The following is a 16,956-nucleotide window of genomic DNA, read 5'->3' on the forward strand; positions in this document are numbered from 1 at the left end:
TCAATTCTGCTTCTTTGATCATTATATTTAAAATTTTTTTCTACTTCTGTAAAGGTATTTATGTTCAGGGTGTTAAAAAATGAATATGAGTGTCATAAAAAAGACAGAATGTTGTAGTGCAGGGCCATGTTTTTCTTTTATGCTCCCTGACTTCTAAAGTTTAAGTACCTAAACATTCTGAAGTTTTACTAAAATTTGACTTTTGCTTAGAACAAATGTTTTTTAAATAAATAAAATAAATTGCAACAGAATAATTATTAATTAGTAATTCTATGAATAAGCCATTAATTTTAGCAGATCCTGAGAGAAACATCCTGCAGAGTTAGGACGGGAGATTGATTTGAATACATAAAACAAAATTTTAGTTTTTTTCCTGAATTCTACCATATTTGAAACTTATTTCTAGTTTGTATGATTTCTGAAATGCAGGTTAGCCAAATTGGTTTCACAAGTAAGATGGAGTGAATCAGGCATGAATATCACATTAGGTGCAGATTTTTCTCCCTGGGTCCTGAAAAAACCAACCAGTCCACCACCTCCTCCTGTTGAAGAAGATGATGTTATAATTATGAAAAAGTTCTACATTTCTCTTGGCGAGGTAAAAGTGTGAGTGTTTCTTTGTGTCTTGGCACTTCAGTGAAACTTCTCATTTTAGGGATATGAATTCCATTTGTACCACTTGAATAGGAAAATGATTTCAAATACTTCTAAAGTAGATTTAGCAAATATTCTTTTGGATTTATGCTGACTTATTTGCCCTACACTCTTCCACCTGAAATTTAATTAGAATTATTATCCTCATGTGTACAAAGGAAAAATGCAAAATTGAAGAACATCCCCAATGTCACCTGGGAAGCAAGGGTTTCATTGTTCATTCCAAATTTTTTATTATTTGGAATCTGTAATTTTTGTACAAAACAACAATAAATTGGGCCTTCTCTTCCCTATTGTCAAGATTATTCTTCAGTAATAAAATGCATGATTGTTTAGCTGTTATCAGATAAATTTGCCCTTCACACTTGGAGAATGTTGGGTGGTATGGGTATGTTTGAAGAGATCTAACCTAGAATCAGATGTCCTTTTGGGGAATCACAGTTTAGTGAAAACTGTTGTTTGATCTTCGCCTCTGCCAGGGTGGAAAAATTTTCCTTCTTTGGCTGGTCTATTAAAAAAAAAATGACATAAGACAGGGTAACAGGAAAAAACAAATGTAATTTAGTATGTATGGGAGCCCTATAAGAATATAAGACCCAAGAGCAAGTTGGGCAGTTGAGGCATATATGCCATCCTGAGCTAAGGAATGGGGTAGGGGCCTGGGGCTTCAAAGTGGAGGAGGGTAATTCACAGGACTCTAAGAAGACCAGATGTTTGGTAATTAGATGTTTACCTGCCATATAGATAGGTCGGTCATTCAGATAAAAGTTATCTCTGGTGCTGGCTGTCTCTGAGCCAGGCCCCCTATGTAAATTCTTTTAGGTAGTTAAAGGAGAGGTAAGTGTTTTTCTTGAGTCTGCTGGGTCGTGATCTCCTTCAGCTCACAATAATCCATAATGCCATGGCATATTTTGGGGTCACGTATTCTGCTTCTCTTTAACTTCTAATTATCAGATCGTCTCTCTGGGAAGACATTTCTAATACACAGTTCTTTACAAAACCAGGAATTGCAAATATGTTACCCATGTGTTGCTATTCTCCTAGTTTGCATTTATGACAGAGATTGCTAATCAATTATGGCAATTTTCCTGCTGAGCTAGGACTTGGCTCCAAATTCTTTTTCAACACAGCATTCTAGGCAGGCACTTCCAAGTGATCAAAGATGTCATACAAGAGGAAAACTATTTGCCATCTCTGTTGGAATGAATATCCATATCCTATCTTGTTTGAACATTTTTTTCATGTGTAAGCTCCTATTTAATTTTGTAGTTTGACAGTTCTATCAGCAATATTTGGCAAAAATGTTAGAAAATTATGCCAGTCCCATTATTTCCTCTGAATAATGCTCAGGGATGTACTGAAGACACATTTTTCTTTTCTCTTATATTTATTTTTGGTATTTATTTTTTATCTTAACCCATATGTTATAATAATGTTAGGGATGTCAAAAAATATACTGATAGTAGGGGTCAATAAACATACAAAGGAAAGAATCAATCTAGGGGAATAAATTCTGATTCCTTACAGGTAAATTTAATCAAATATAAGAGAATAAAAATCCAAGCTAGTTTACTTTTACTATTTTCTGTGATGGAAAAAGCTCATTTCTGTCGACTTGAGCAATACTTGAACTGTATATTTTTTTAATAGCCTTTAAACTTTGAGGATTCAGTTTTCTCAGGGCCCTTAAATCACTAAACCATGACTATAGATAGGGATTAATCCATATGATAATTGGTAATACTTCTTTGAGTCTTCAGTTATACCATCTAAACACAAACAATTGACCCATCTTTTAAGAGTACAAAGTAGAATAGTTAACTGCTTTTATGTCTGGCTAACTACTTCTTTCTCCCCTATCTTCTACTCTCTCATCTTTTCTGTGCAGTTGAAATAGCAAGGACTCTTGTATATTGGTCTCTCTCTATTCCTTGAAAGTTCCTTAATTATTTTGGTCTTCTCTCAGTGCTTAGGATACTACTTGTAATAGAGTAGTCGTTCAATAAATATGTTGAATGAACATGTAATTAGTAATAAATGACTTGGTTTTAGAGGAAGGAAAAGAGGAAACAAAAGGCAATTAGATTCAAAGCTTTTATCTACCAAGGAAACCTTACTTCTAAGAGGGGCAGTGAGTACACCAATGGCACCTGATATTTCTTTCTCTTGCTTTTAGTCTTATTGTGTGGCCTGACTTACCCTGCTAATTCTGCATAATAGTTGGAACAATTCTATTCCATTTGAGCTTTGCCTCCTCTGTGAGTGTTCCTTAGGCTAAGGGCCAACCAGGTTGGAGAAAGGAGAAATGAGAGTAATGCTGGACACTCCCTTTTCTGCTTCTGTTGAACAAGCTGGATTATCCTAGAAGAGTAGGTTAGGACATGACTAAAAGCAGGAAGAAGAATCTTCCCAGGAAATCTGAGATGGAGTTTCTTAGGACTGGGGTTCTAGAAGCTGTGTGTCAGGTTGAGAATTGGGTCAGCTGGCTCAGGAGTACACAAAAGAAAGGAAACATTGAAGGCTCCATCCAGGGGCAGGCGAGTCAGGAATCAGCCTTCAGGAAGCATCCAATCCAAGCGAAGTTGTGAAAACTGAATCTAAGGTAAAGGGGAAGTTGAGCATGGAGAGGTTTCCAGTGCTACTGAGAGTTATGTTTTTGTCCTACTAGGGAGGAGTTGTTAAAAACACTGAGCCAGGCCAGACAGAATTGGGGGCATGAAATAACTGGGAAAGTTGTGAATGGGAGTAGCTGGCAAAAGATGCATCCAAAGACTGATGAGCCGTGGTGACTGCCAAGTTAAAGTTAGATGGTATGAGTTTGTAGTGAATCCAGGAAGTAGGATTGCATGCTTCTGGTGGAAGAGTGAAGAATTTGATGGGTAGTGAGCTCATTTCTTTCCTTTGATCATCTAATATGAAAATAATCTGAATTGAAATTTCCTTACCATTATTCTCAGCTAATGAGTTTTTCTGTGTACAACATTCTTTTCTTTCACGGCATAATTTTTCCTTTACATATTGCACTATGCAAATGAATATTATCATAATTACTTGTCCAGATTCATGACTGGAATACTGCTAATCTTATGTTAAACAAATGTGCTCCTTTCTTCCTAGGCCTCCTATACTCAAACAAAAGATTGGTTTGCATTAGCAAAACAAAGTCAGCAAACAGTATCAACCTTTTCATTACCTTCTTGTGTATTCCACAACAAAATTGGATCACCAGTTATTTCATCTGTTTCTGGTAAGCAGAAAAGGACAAGAAAGACCTCAGAACTCCTTTTTACATCTTTTGTTGTTATTCTAAACTTACAGTACAACACTTACTGGGTGGGAGAAAAAATTATCTCCCCTGCAACACCACTTTCTACTGTTTTTCAAGAGACAACCTGATATAGTAAAAAGAGGATGGGTTTAGAACCCAACTCTGATACTTATTAGTTTGTGACTTCTGCAAATTATTCCACTTCTGGGAGCTTTGCTTTTGTCATCTGTAAGATTAAACTAATGATGCATACATACTGAATGTATAGAAAATGCTTAGTGCTTCGTACCTAATGTACAGTCAATAAATATTTGTCTTGTCGTTATTTCCTGTCACAGTTTACAAATTCTTATTATTAAGCCTTTGAAATGAAGTGGGTGCAACCTTTCTCTTCTCCCCAAAGTAAATAGTGATTTATGGAACTTGAGTTTTCCTTCTGTTTTGAAGTTCAGACTGTTTCTCACCTTGAAAAGCAGATAATTTCTACTGTGGGGAACTTTTGTGGGTGATACAAACTTTTCATAAATAAAGGGAACCTTCCAGAGATGGGAGTAATTAAATATGATATTGCTAGAGGGAAAAATATCTTGCAATGTGATTCAGGGGGGGAACTCAGCAATTCACTAACAATTCTTACATAATTCCTTTGAAAAGTATAAGCAACCTCTGGAGGTGATAAGTCTGGATTCTCTAGGATTGAATCCAAATCTAGGTAAAGGGGAAAATCATCTTCCTAATTGGAAATTGCTGAATTTATAGATTTCTTACTATTTTCCCCAAATAGTAAAATAGAAAATTGGAGAGTGACGTTAGTAAGCAGGAAGAGAAAGGATAGCAGGAAGGCAGTGAGCAGAAGTGCCAGGCTTGCACTTTACCTCCAAGTCTGTGGGGTTGAGTGTATACCCAGTATCCTTTCACAGGTTTACAAAAGTCTAATCTCAATTTTGGGGAAGTTTAGTATATTTGTTTTCAATTAAAATTGTAATGAAACATTGCCAGTTCATTGAGACTTGAAATCTATTACTGAGAAAACTGAGAGTGGGACACATGGATCAGGGTTTTCCTGATCCACGGCTTCGCAAGGGGTAGATTTGCCATGTGAAATAAAGCACTGATATCAGATATTTCACTGATTTCTGAAAGACAGAAGAATAGGGGCTAGACTATATCTTTAGAAAAAGTGTAAAAGCAATCCATTTGTACTTGTAAGTCTTCACAAGGGCCTTATGCAATTTTGTAATTTTAATGATAGGTTGTAAGTATAGTAGTAATTGAATCTTTCTGATAAAATAGTGAATTTTTTTACTTGTTAGTATGACTCCAGTTCTGGTCTGTTCATCGATCATCTCATCACCTATGGCAGCTAATTTTATTTTACCATACAACATGAAATATTAAAGTACATACAGTTGTTTGATGTACACATTCTAATTCTTTAATAGATTTGGCCTTTGTATGTTGACATTTTCAGCCTGGAATATTACATTTTAAAAGTGTATAATGTCTTTTTGAAGATACTCTTTATTAAGGATATCAAATATTTAATTCATCTGCCACCAATATCCCCTTTCATGTCCAGGGAAGACATGGCTAATCCCTGTTGGCAGTTTTTTTCTCTACTGATCCCAGATGTAGCCTTAGACTCCTCATGATACTGGTACCTGCAGTCACTACCGATGATAAACCCATTTGCCATCCTAGCTCTATAACATCTAGTTAATAATTAAAAGAAAACTTTTACATTTATATCTGATCTAATAGCCTTTTATGATTTAATACAGAGGGTTTTATCTTTGATGATGGAGTTCACCCCAGGACGAAAAAGAGCCCATCTACAACCACTAGGTTAATTTCCGAATTTGAAGAAGATGGGTCTGTATCTCTGCAAGACACTCCTTCTCAAGCTCTTCTGAGGACATACCTTGAAAAGCAACAGGATGTTGATGAAAGCCTGACATTGCATTTCTCAACATGTGAAGAATTTTTAAGATCTTATATAAACTTTATTTTGAGAGTGGCAATTCATCAAATTCTCGGAGCACCACTTAGAGAAAGCCCAGATTATATAAATTTCAGAAATGTAACAGAAGTGGTATTTGATGAGTGTTTGGGGACTACCTCTGGCAAGAATGTTTTGCTGAATGAAACACTAAAGGAAAAGTCAGAAGACATGTTAGCACAAGCAGTTTCAAAAACTGAGAGCGTTGGACTAGAAAGCAGGGCTAATTGGTGTATTTCTCACAAAACTTATGACATTGGCAATAGAAGGGAGTTCGAAAGATTTAAGAAATTTATAAAAGGTACATTAGGGGAGAGATATTGGTGGCTGTGGATGGATATTGAGAGGTTAAAAGTTCTTAAGGATCCTGGAAGACATCAAAGGTATTTCTACTTTTTTATTTTTCAATAGTTTTAAAACCAAATTATAGAATATTAGTTTGGGTCATCTAAGCACCGGCAGAAAGCCTGAAATAAATATTTAAATGTAATTTATACTTTTAGAGGAATGAATAATAATAATATTTATTTTATTATAATAATATTGATTTACGTAAAAGATACCTTATGCCAGTGTAAGGGGCTGGCTGTTCCGAACAGCCTGCTCAGTTAACAAATTCTATGGTCTTTAGTCAGATGCCACTTAGACATTCATATCTGAATGTGATAGCTGCTAGATATGATGCTGGATATCCTCTAGAGAGCCTCTTAAAAGTCTGATGGGGCACAGGTCTTTGGCTGCTCCATATGTTTTAGGTCACTATAAGTCTTAAGAACCTTAAGAGGACCCTGCTTTAGGAAAGTCCTTATCTTGTGTTTGCCTGATCTGCTCTGAACTCTGAAGCAGATCAACTATAGTAGACTGCAGTTCCCATTAAAGGTTTGACTGAGTAAGTACTAGTGACTGGATTATTCCAGTTATCTCAGTGGCATTCAGGTCATAATGATCCTAACGTCATTGTTGTACACAGTTATAAGAGCAGGGATTACCAAATGGTCGATTACGAAGCATGACCTGATTGATCCCAGGGTAGAAGGCCACTACCACTTGCCAAGACATGTTAGGGAAGGGATATGCAAGCAACCTACATAGATTCTTCAGAATTAATACTGCATTAGTTCCTATTGTTGCTGTAATAAATTACCACAAACTAAGTGGCTTAAATCAACATGAATTAATTCTCTTACAGTTAAAAGGTTAGAAATCTAAAATGGGTATGCAGGGCTGCATTCCTTCTGAACACTCTAGGGGAAAATCCATTTCCTTGCCTTTTCCAGCTTCTGAGGCCACCTACTTTCCCGGGCTTATGCCCCCTTCCTCCATCTCCAAAGCCGGCAGCAGGACATCTTTTCTCCTCTCTGACTGCTGCTTCTATCCTCACTTCTTTTCTCTATGACTATTACCCTCCTGCCTCCATCTTAGAAGGACTGTTAAGATTATATTAGCAGCAACTAGATAAGCCAGGATGATCTCCTCAAAACCCTAATCACATCTGCAGAGTCCCTTCTGTCATGTAAGGTAACATTCTTAGGTTCTGGAGATTAGGATATGGACATCTTTGTACAGCCGTTGTTCAGCCTACCAAAAATACCCTTCCCATATCTGTGAGAAATATTTTTATCTCCCTGTAACTCACTTTTGGTTTTAAGATAGTTCATTACTTGCCTGAAACATTTTGGAAGTGAAAATATTTGGCTAGTTGAATATTATGTCAATGTGTGTGTATGTTTGTGTATGTGTTTTATTTCAGACATATTGAGAAGATGAAAAAATGCTATCTAGTGAGCAGTGGAGACTGCTACCTTTCTGCAGAAATCTTATCAAAATTTAAACTGCTAGATGGATCTCAGTGGAATGAAGAACACTTAAAAAATATTCAGACTGAGGTTGTAAAACCCTTACTTCTTTATTGGTAAGAAAAAATAATATGAATCAAAGTTATTTGCTTTCACTTTTCTTAAGCTAGTTACAAGTTATACTTTTTTGTCTTAAGGCTGTAACATTTATGGAAATTTTAAATGACAAGATTATTATATCTTTGGCCTTCCCTAAAGTACCTATCCTTTAGATAATTTTGGTATTTGAGGGACTTTAAATGTGTAATAAGACTAGACAGTACTTAAGCTCCGTTTGAACTTTGTGAGCATATCCTTCTACCCGACCTTCTTACGCTCAGGACCTCATCAGATTGATGTGTGTGTGTGTGTGTGTGTGCGCGTGTGTGTACATGTAGCTTGAGTTAGATTTGTCTCAATAAACATTCCATAGGGCCTCCCTGGTGGCGCAGTGGTTGGGAGTCCGCCTGCCGATACAGGGGATGCGGGTTCGTGCCCCGGTCTGGGAGGATCCCATGTGCCGCGGAGCGGCTGGGCCCGTGAGCCATGGCCGCTGGGCCTGCGCGTCCGGAGCCTGTGCTCCGCAACGGGGGAGGCCACGGCGGTGAGAGGCCCGCATACCGCAAAAAAAAAAAAAAAAAAAAAACATTCCATGAGCACTTTCTATGGGCCAAGTGTTGTGCTAAGGATACAAGGGTAAAACACAGTCAAGTCTAGTGATCCTAGTCTAGTGGGAGGAACATACATATAAAATGAGTGTAATAAAAGAAAGTGTGGTGAATGTACAAGATACAGAGAAGAGGTATTGATAGATAGTGGGACTCAAGGGACTCTAAAGAAGAGAAAGAGAATGGACCTAATGGAGAAAAATGTGTGCCTTCTGAGGATCAGTGAGCTGTCCAGTGTGGCTGTGATGGATCTGATCATGTTACTTCTCTGCTTTAAGTCTTTAACTAGTTACCCCAAAGCTTTCCGTGTAAGGTTCAAATTCCTTATGTTAACAAGTAAGATTATCATGGGCTTCCCTGGTGGCGCAGTGGATGAGAGTCCACCTGCCTATGCAGGGGGCATGGGTTCATGCCCCGGTCTGGGAGGATCCCACATGCCGCGGAGCGGCTAGGCCCGTGAGCCATGGCCGCTGAGCCTGCGCGTCCGGAGCCTGTGCTCTGCAACGGGAGAGGCCACAACAGTGAGAGGCCGGCGTACCTCAAAAAAACAAAAACAACAACAACAGAAAGATTATCATGATTTTTTTTCAATGATATGTGTTTATTTAATTAGCTCAATCACATCCCCTTTTTTTTTAACATCTTTATTGGAGTATAATTGCTTTACAATGGTATGTTAGTTTCTGCTTTATAACAAAGTAAATCAGTTACACATATACTTATATCCCCATATCTTTTCCCTCTTGCATCTCCCTCCCTCCCACCCTCCCTATCCCACCCCTCCAGGTGGTCACAAAGCCCCAAGCTGATCTCTCTGTGCTATGCGGCTGCTTCCCACTAGCTATCAGTTTCACATTTGGTAGTGTATATATGTCCATGCCACTCTCTCACTCCGTCCCAGCTTACCCTTCCCCCTCCTCGTGTCCTCAAGTCCATTCTCTAGTAGATCTGCATCTTTATTCCTATCTTGCCCTTAGGTTCTTCATGACCCTTTTTTTTTTTTTTTTAGATTCCATATATATGTGTTAGCGTACGGTATTTGTTTTTCTCTTTCTGACTTACTTCACTCTGTATGACAGACTCTGGGTCCATCCACCTCACTACAAATAACTCAATTTCATTTCTTTTTATGGCTGAGTAATATTCCATTGTATATATGTGCCACATCTTCTTTATCCATTCATCTGTCGATGGACACTTAGGTTGCTTCCAAGTCCTGGCTATTGTAAATAGAGCTGCAATGAACATTGTGATACATGACTCTCTTTGAAGGAATAAACCTACCTAAGGAGACAAAAGACCTGTATGCAGAAAACTATAAGACACTGATGAAAGAAATTAAAGATGATACAAACAGATGGAGAGATATAACGTATTCTTGGATTGGAAGAATCAACATTGTGAAAATAACTATACTACCCAAAGCAATCTACAGATTCCATGCAATCCCTATCAAACTACCAATGGCACTTTTCAAAGAACTAGAACAAAAAATTTCACAATTTGTATGGAAACACGATAGACCCCAAATAGCCAAAGCAATCTTGAGAAAGAAAAATGCAGCTGGAGGAATCAGGCTCCCTGACTTCAGACTATACTACAAAGCTACAGTGACCAAGACAGTGTGGTACTGGCACAAAAACAGAAATATAGATCAATGGAACAGGATAGAAAGCCCAGAGATAAACCCACACACATCTGGTCACCTTATTTTTGAAAAAGGAGGCAAGAATATACAGTGGAGAAAAGACAGCCTCTTCAGTAAGTGGTGCTGGGAAAACTGGACAGGTACATGTAAAAGAATGAAATTAGAACACTCCCTAACACCATACACAAAAATAAACTCAAAATGGATTGAAGACCTAAATGTAAGGCCAGACACTATCAAACTCTTAGAGGAAAACATAGGCAGAACACTCTGTGACATAAATCACAGCAAGATCCTTTTTGACCCACCTCCTAGAGAAATGGAAATAAAAACAAAAATAAACAAATGGGACCTAATGAAACTTCAAAGCTTTTGCACAGCAAAGGAAACCATAAACAAGATGAAAAGGCAACCCTCAGAATGGGAGAAAATATTTGCAAATGAAGCAACTGACAAAGAATTAGTCTCCAAAATTTATAAGCAGCTCATGCAGCTCAATATCAAAAAAACAAACAATCCAATCCAGAAATGGGCAGAAGACCTAAATAGACATTTCTCCAAAGAAGATATACAGATTGCCATCAAACACATGAAAGAATGCTCAAAATCATTAATCATTAGAGAAATGCAAATCAAAACTACAATGAGATATCATCTCACACTGGTCAGAATGGCCATCATCAAAAAATCTACAAACAATAAATGCTGGAGAGGTTGTGGAGAAAAGGGAACCCTCTTGCACTGTTGGTGGGAATGTAAATTGATACAGCCACTATGGAGAACAGTATGAGGTTCCTTAAAACAGTAAAAATAGAACTACCATATGACCCAGCAATCCCACTACTGGGCATATACACTGAGATTATCATGATTTGTCCCTGCCTATGTCTCTGGCATTATCTCCCATCTAGGTATTCCAGATTACTTGTAAACTTTTTATTTTTCCATATATAGAGAGAATGTTGTTTTTCTCTTTCTCTATAAACTTCTTAAATATTTAAGAAATGCAGAAAGGTATAAGTTATACTATAATAGGCACCTGTATACACACCACCCAACTTAAAAAATCATTACTAATACAGTAGAAGCTTTCCTTTTTTAAATTTAACTTTTTGTTTTGAGATAATTGTAGATTCATATGCAGCTGTAAGAAATAATACAGAGATTCTGTATACCTTTCACCCAGTTTCTTTCAATGGTAACATCTTGCATAACTGCAGTGCAATATTGCAATGAGGAAATTGACATTGATATTACTCTCTAATCTTTTTTCATATTTTGCCAGCTTTACAAGCATTTATTTCTCTGTGTACAGTTAGTTCTATATAGTTTTATCACATGCATTTGCTGTTACAGTCAAGATACAGAGCAGTTACATTACCACATGCCTCCCTTTGTACTGCTCTCATAACCATACCTACCTCTTTCCTTCCCCCTTTCTCATAATTCCTGGAAACTACTAATCTATTATATAAATGAAATAAAACAATATGTAATCTTTGGGGATTGGTTTTTTAATTTAGCATAATTCCTTTGATATCCATCCAAGTTGTTTTGTTCTTTTTCATTGCTGAGTAGTATTCTGTTGTATGGATGTTATACATTCATTCAGTCATTGAAGGACATTAGGGTTGTTTCCAGTCTTTTGATATTACTAATAAAGCTGCTATGAACATTGATGTACAGGTTTCTGCATGAACGTAAGTCTTCCTTTCTCTGGGATAAATGTCCTAGAGTGAGATTAGTGGGTCATATAGTCTGTTTTTAGTTTCAATAGTAACTGCCAAACTATTTTCCAGGGTTGATGTACCCTTTTACATTCCCACCAGCAGTGTATGAATGATCCAGTTTTTCTGCATCCTTGCAATTGTTTGATGTTGTCACAGTTTTCTGTTTTAGCCAGTAAATACTTATTTACTTATTTTTATAAGTGTGTAGTGATATCTCATTGTAGTTTTACTTTGAAACTCTCCAGTTGTTAATGATGCTGAATGTCTTTTATATGCTTATTTTGCATTTGCATATACACTTCAGTGACATATCTGTGTGTTTTGTACATTTTCTGATTGTGTTCTTTCTTATTATTGAGTTTTAGAGTTATTTTTATATTCTAGATACTAGCCATTAGTCAGATATATAGTTTGAAAATATTTTCTTCCAGCTTTTAGCTTGTCTTCTTAAAGACAAGCTTTCTGAAGTCTTCTTAAAATTGTCTTTCATACCTTCTGGATGGGTGAACATGTAGAGGTGCACCCACATCCCTTGCCTTATGCTTCTCTTCCATCTGGCTATTTCTGAGTTATATCCTTTTATAGTAAGCCAGTCATCTAGATTAAGCAAACAAGTAAAAATATTGTGGATAATGGGAACCAGAATTCTCATCAATGTGGAAGAGAGTTACAAATATAGAAGGGAACAGAGTGAATCCTGTGGTGATGAACTGGAATTAGAGGTGCAAATGGAAAATGCAGCTTTCACAAACTCATGTTACCATACTAATTATGAAGACTAATTCACTGAAAAAAAAACAGGACAAATCAAACAACAGAAGACCATGCAGACAAGAAAGAAAACAACTTGCAAGAGAAAATCTGAAATTAAACATGTGTGGGATTTTCCCTGGGAGGGGGAGGGGAATATATTGGAGGACTCTCTAAATGAAGGGTTCCACATAATTTTTACTACAAATGTTTCATTAGAGTAGAGGCAGTTATCCTCTTGAGCCAAGTTTATTCAACTAATGCAAACTTCCCTATGTCAAATACACCTACTATTAAGAATAAATATAACCGTATCTGAAAAACCAAAAAAAGTGAGTCTTATAGAGCAAAATTTTTGAATTCTGATGAGGTCTTCCTTTTATGGATTATGCCTGTGGTGTCAAACCTGAGAACTCTTTGCCTAGTGCTATATTCTGAAGATTTTCTCCTATGTTTTTCCTAAAAACCTTATAATTTTATATTTTACATTTAAGTCTGTGGCCCATTTTGAATTATTTTTTACATATGGTGTGAGGTTTAGGGCAAGGTTCAGCTTTGGTTTGTTTTTTTTCTTGCTTATGGATATCCAGTTGCTCATCCTCATTTATTGAAAAGCCTGTTTTTCCTCTTTCCTTCTTTTCTATGTTTTTCATTAACATACAGTGAAAGCAAACTGTATAGATTCACATAACCACCATGACAATCGGTGTACAAACAATTCTATTATCTTAAGAAACTCACACCACCCTTTTGTCATTAGACTGTTCCTCCACTCCCAACCCCTGGCAGCCACTGATCTGTTCTTTGTCACTATAGTTTTGTCTTTTTAGAATGTCATATAGTTATACAGTATTAACTTCTGTTGGTCAGCATAATGCCACTGAAGCATAATGCATCCCAATTGTTACATGTACCGTAGTTCATACATTTTGTTATCTGGGCCTTCCAGTTGTTCTTTGTTGGTAAGTAGAAATGTGATTGAATTTGTGTGTACTCACTCAGTGTTGGAGAGGGCAAAAGCCCTTCCAGGTTCAATTGCTAATCTCAGACAGGCCTGCTCTGCTTTTCTGGCTCTTCTGGTGCTCTGCCATTCTCAGGTCCATCAGGCACTTCCTCCTTCTTCTTGCCTACACACCAATGTCTTGCAGGCCTTATGGCTGATCTTTTGTACCCACCCACTTGTATATTGGGGTTTGTGGGGATACTGTGTCACATTAACATTTTGTTCTAAATGTCATCCGTGAGTTTTTGGTTTTGCCATCTAGCCGTGCTGTCTGTTTTCATGAAGGGATTCTGAGAGGTAGAAAAACAGTATTGCTGACTTTGCCATTTTCCCAGAATTCTTTCTTAACCTTTTTCTTGATCTAGCTAAATCCTGTATATTCTTTAAAATTCAAACCTAAACACAAACAAACATTCATGTCACCATCAAGTTGCTTGGGAAATAAAGCATTACCGAGACCCCTGAAGTTGCCTTCCTGATCACACCATCCTTACTCCCACTTGGGGGTAACCAGTATCTTGACTTCTGTGATTATCGCCTTGCTTTTCTTTGTAGTTTTACCAACCATGTATGCAAATAAATCCCTAAGCATGTATTTTTATCTGCCTGTTCTACAACTTTATAAAAATGGAATCATGTTGTATACCTTCTTTGCGTCTTCTATCAACAATATATTTGTAAGATTTGACTGTAAGTGTATTTAAGAGTTTTATTAATTTTCACTGTTGTATATGGTATTCAAGTGCATGAATATACCATAATTTATTTATTGTTTTAAAAAATTTGTGTCATTTTCTCTTTTCACAATTGCAAACAATGCTGTACACATCCATTTTTCCAAAGTAGCTGTACCAATTTGCATTCCCACCAACCAGAATATGAGAGTATCCATTGCTACAAATCCATGGTAACACTTAATATTGTCAGATTCTTAAATTTTTGCCTATGTATTTGGTATGTCATTGGTGTTTTGTGCTTTTTCACTTGCATTTCCCTGATTATTGGTGAGGTTGATAACCTTTTCAATATCGAGTGGTTATTTGGATTTCAACCTTCATGAATTGCCTGTTTATCTTCCTTGCCCATTTTTCTATTGCGAGATACATAGATGGATAGATAAATAGATATAGATAGATATACACACATTCGCCTACACACATGTATGTACATGTATATATATACGTGTTTACACACACATATGTTGGATGCCATTCCTTTGGTGATTTACGTGGCAAATACCTTCTCCTGCTCTCTAGAGCTTCAGATTAAGAGGTGTACAATCAATGTACATGAGAACCTGTATGATGGAAGTGTGAAAAAGAATACAATACCTGTTTAGGATTGACTCTGAAATGTAGTCCACAATATTTGATGAATTCATGTAGTGGCTAATAAAAAATTAATGCAATGAATTAAATAAGAATGCAAGATTAAAATGGGGCCATGTGAATATACTGTAATGATGAGAATTAGAAAATTGATATACCCAGATTTCCTGTCGAGCACATGTATGATTTATTTGATCAGGGTCTTGTAAATATGCCCACTTACTAATTGGCATGAAAGTAAGAGGTAATTTTAGATATTTCCAAGTCTGCAAGTAAAGGTTTTGAAATATGGTGTAAAATGACCACCCAAATCTTTACAGGGTGCTTTCTGATCCTAAACTAATTATGGACTTTGGGTTCTCTTCCACTCCTAACCTGTGTTTACATCAGGAAAGTATCTACCATATCTTCCTGTTTTTAAAAGGAGACAATTTTCTACCAGGACCTGAAATATGAAGTGAAATTAGTCTTTGGGCTGTGGCACCAGGGGGAAAACCTAGTCCAAGAAGTAATTAACAACAGGCCCTGACAGCTGGAGTTAACCCCATGGGCAATATAGAGTTAGCCCACAAACTGAGTATGGGAATATCCATCCAGTTAAGTGGGGCCTTGATATTGTGCCAGACATTCTTTTTCCTAAATTTCTGGCAGTAGTGTAGGTCTTTCATTTATTATCTAAATTGTTATAAAATTAATTCTTACCTTTAAATTTAAGGCTTGAAAATAGATCATATGATTCATAATCCACTTTAGTAGTATACTTAAGCATTATAAAAATGTTTATATATTTTTAAGTGTTAATTTAATCCACTAGTTTTTATTTGGTATTATAGATAAATTGTAAACTGCTTTAAAACAGATCACGGGTGCATTCTATTTTTGTTTTACTAGAAACTAAATTATTTTTAAAAATTCCTTCATCGAATAGATATATAGGTTTCTTTTTCTTATCAAGCAGATAATAATTTGAATGTAATTTTATTAGTTATTTTTTCTTCGTGTATATTGCCTCTTTATATTGTATAAGTGAATGTGATTTCAGGCAGTTGATATATCATAGAATAACATTGGAGGGAGGGGCTAGGCAGCAGAAAAAGAAGAAATTATTAGAAAAGGGATGTGGCAAGACTGATAATTGTGAGCACAGATATTATACATTTGGTAGCGTTTTGATTTTTGAGGCTTATTGTCTAGTTTAATCTTAAATTTGTTTTTCCTCCAACTAGGGCACCAAGATTCTGTGTTACTCATTCATCTTCAACAGAACATGCTAGTGCTGAACTGAAATTCTGGCACCTCCGTCAAGAGAAACCAAGGAAGGATGTTGACCCTTTTCCACAAATGGCAACCCTCTTGCCATTAAGACCTAAATCTTGCATTCCACAGATACCTGAGATGCAGGTAGGATGTACAATGATACTTTGATCTCTTAAGTTTGTAATAAAATATCCATGCTTGGGTTTTATACACTAGTACTTAAGTTTCATCATAAACCTTTTGTTGTTGTTGGTTGTTGTTAATGTACATGCTGCAACAATTAGGACATAAGAAAACCTATGGTTTGTTCACCAATCAGCCAATGTGATCTTTTAAAAATGCATGGTCAGGCTTCCCTGGTGGCGCAGTGGTTGAGAGTCCGCCTGCCGACGCAGGGGACGCGGGTTCGTGCCGGGAGGATCCCACGTGCCGCGGAGCGGCTGGGCCCGTGAGCCATGGCCGCTGAGCCTGCGCGTCCGGAGCCTGTGCTCCGCGAAGGGAGAGGCCGCGGCAGCGAGAGGCCCGCGTACCGCCAAAAAAAAAAAAGCATGATCATGTACTCGCTTGCTCAAAACTCTCTAGTGGCCTCCTCTCTCACTCAGAATACAAGCCAAAGTCTTTACACAGCTGTTCACATCCCTGCTAACTTTCTGACCTTATTTCCTGGCATTCTTCTCTAGCTTACACCACTCCACACTGGCCTCTTTGCTGTTCTTGGAACACACCGAGCAAAAACCTGGGAGGGCTGCACTTGCTGTTCCCTTCACTTGCAGCACCCTTCCTCTGGATATGTCACCCCTCACTCACTTTGGTGTC

General features: G+C 37.1%; 1 protein-coding gene across 1 annotated transcript in view; it reads left to right on the forward strand.

The window, feature by feature from the left end:
* RGS22 (regulator of G protein signaling 22) overlaps positions 1–16,956 on the forward strand; it is a 161,174-nt gene that overhangs the window by 43,565 nt on the left and 100,653 nt on the right. Inside the window, exons 6-10 of the mRNA XM_082600786.1 lie at positions 430–598; positions 3,772–3,901; positions 5,704–6,304; positions 7,672–7,833; positions 16,110–16,284. Of these exons, the coding sequence (XP_082456912.1) occupies positions 430–598; positions 3,772–3,901; positions 5,704–6,304; positions 7,672–7,833; positions 16,110–16,284 (1,237 nt within the window). The remainder of the gene's footprint in view (positions 1–429; positions 599–3,771; positions 3,902–5,703; positions 6,305–7,671; positions 7,834–16,109; positions 16,285–16,956) is intronic.

The sequence above is a fragment of the Mesoplodon mirus genome (assembly GCF_964341445.2).
Source record: "Mesoplodon mirus genome assembly, chromosome: 16".
In the NCBI taxonomy this organism is placed as follows: Eukaryota; Metazoa; Chordata; class Mammalia; order Artiodactyla; family Ziphiidae; genus Mesoplodon; species Mesoplodon mirus.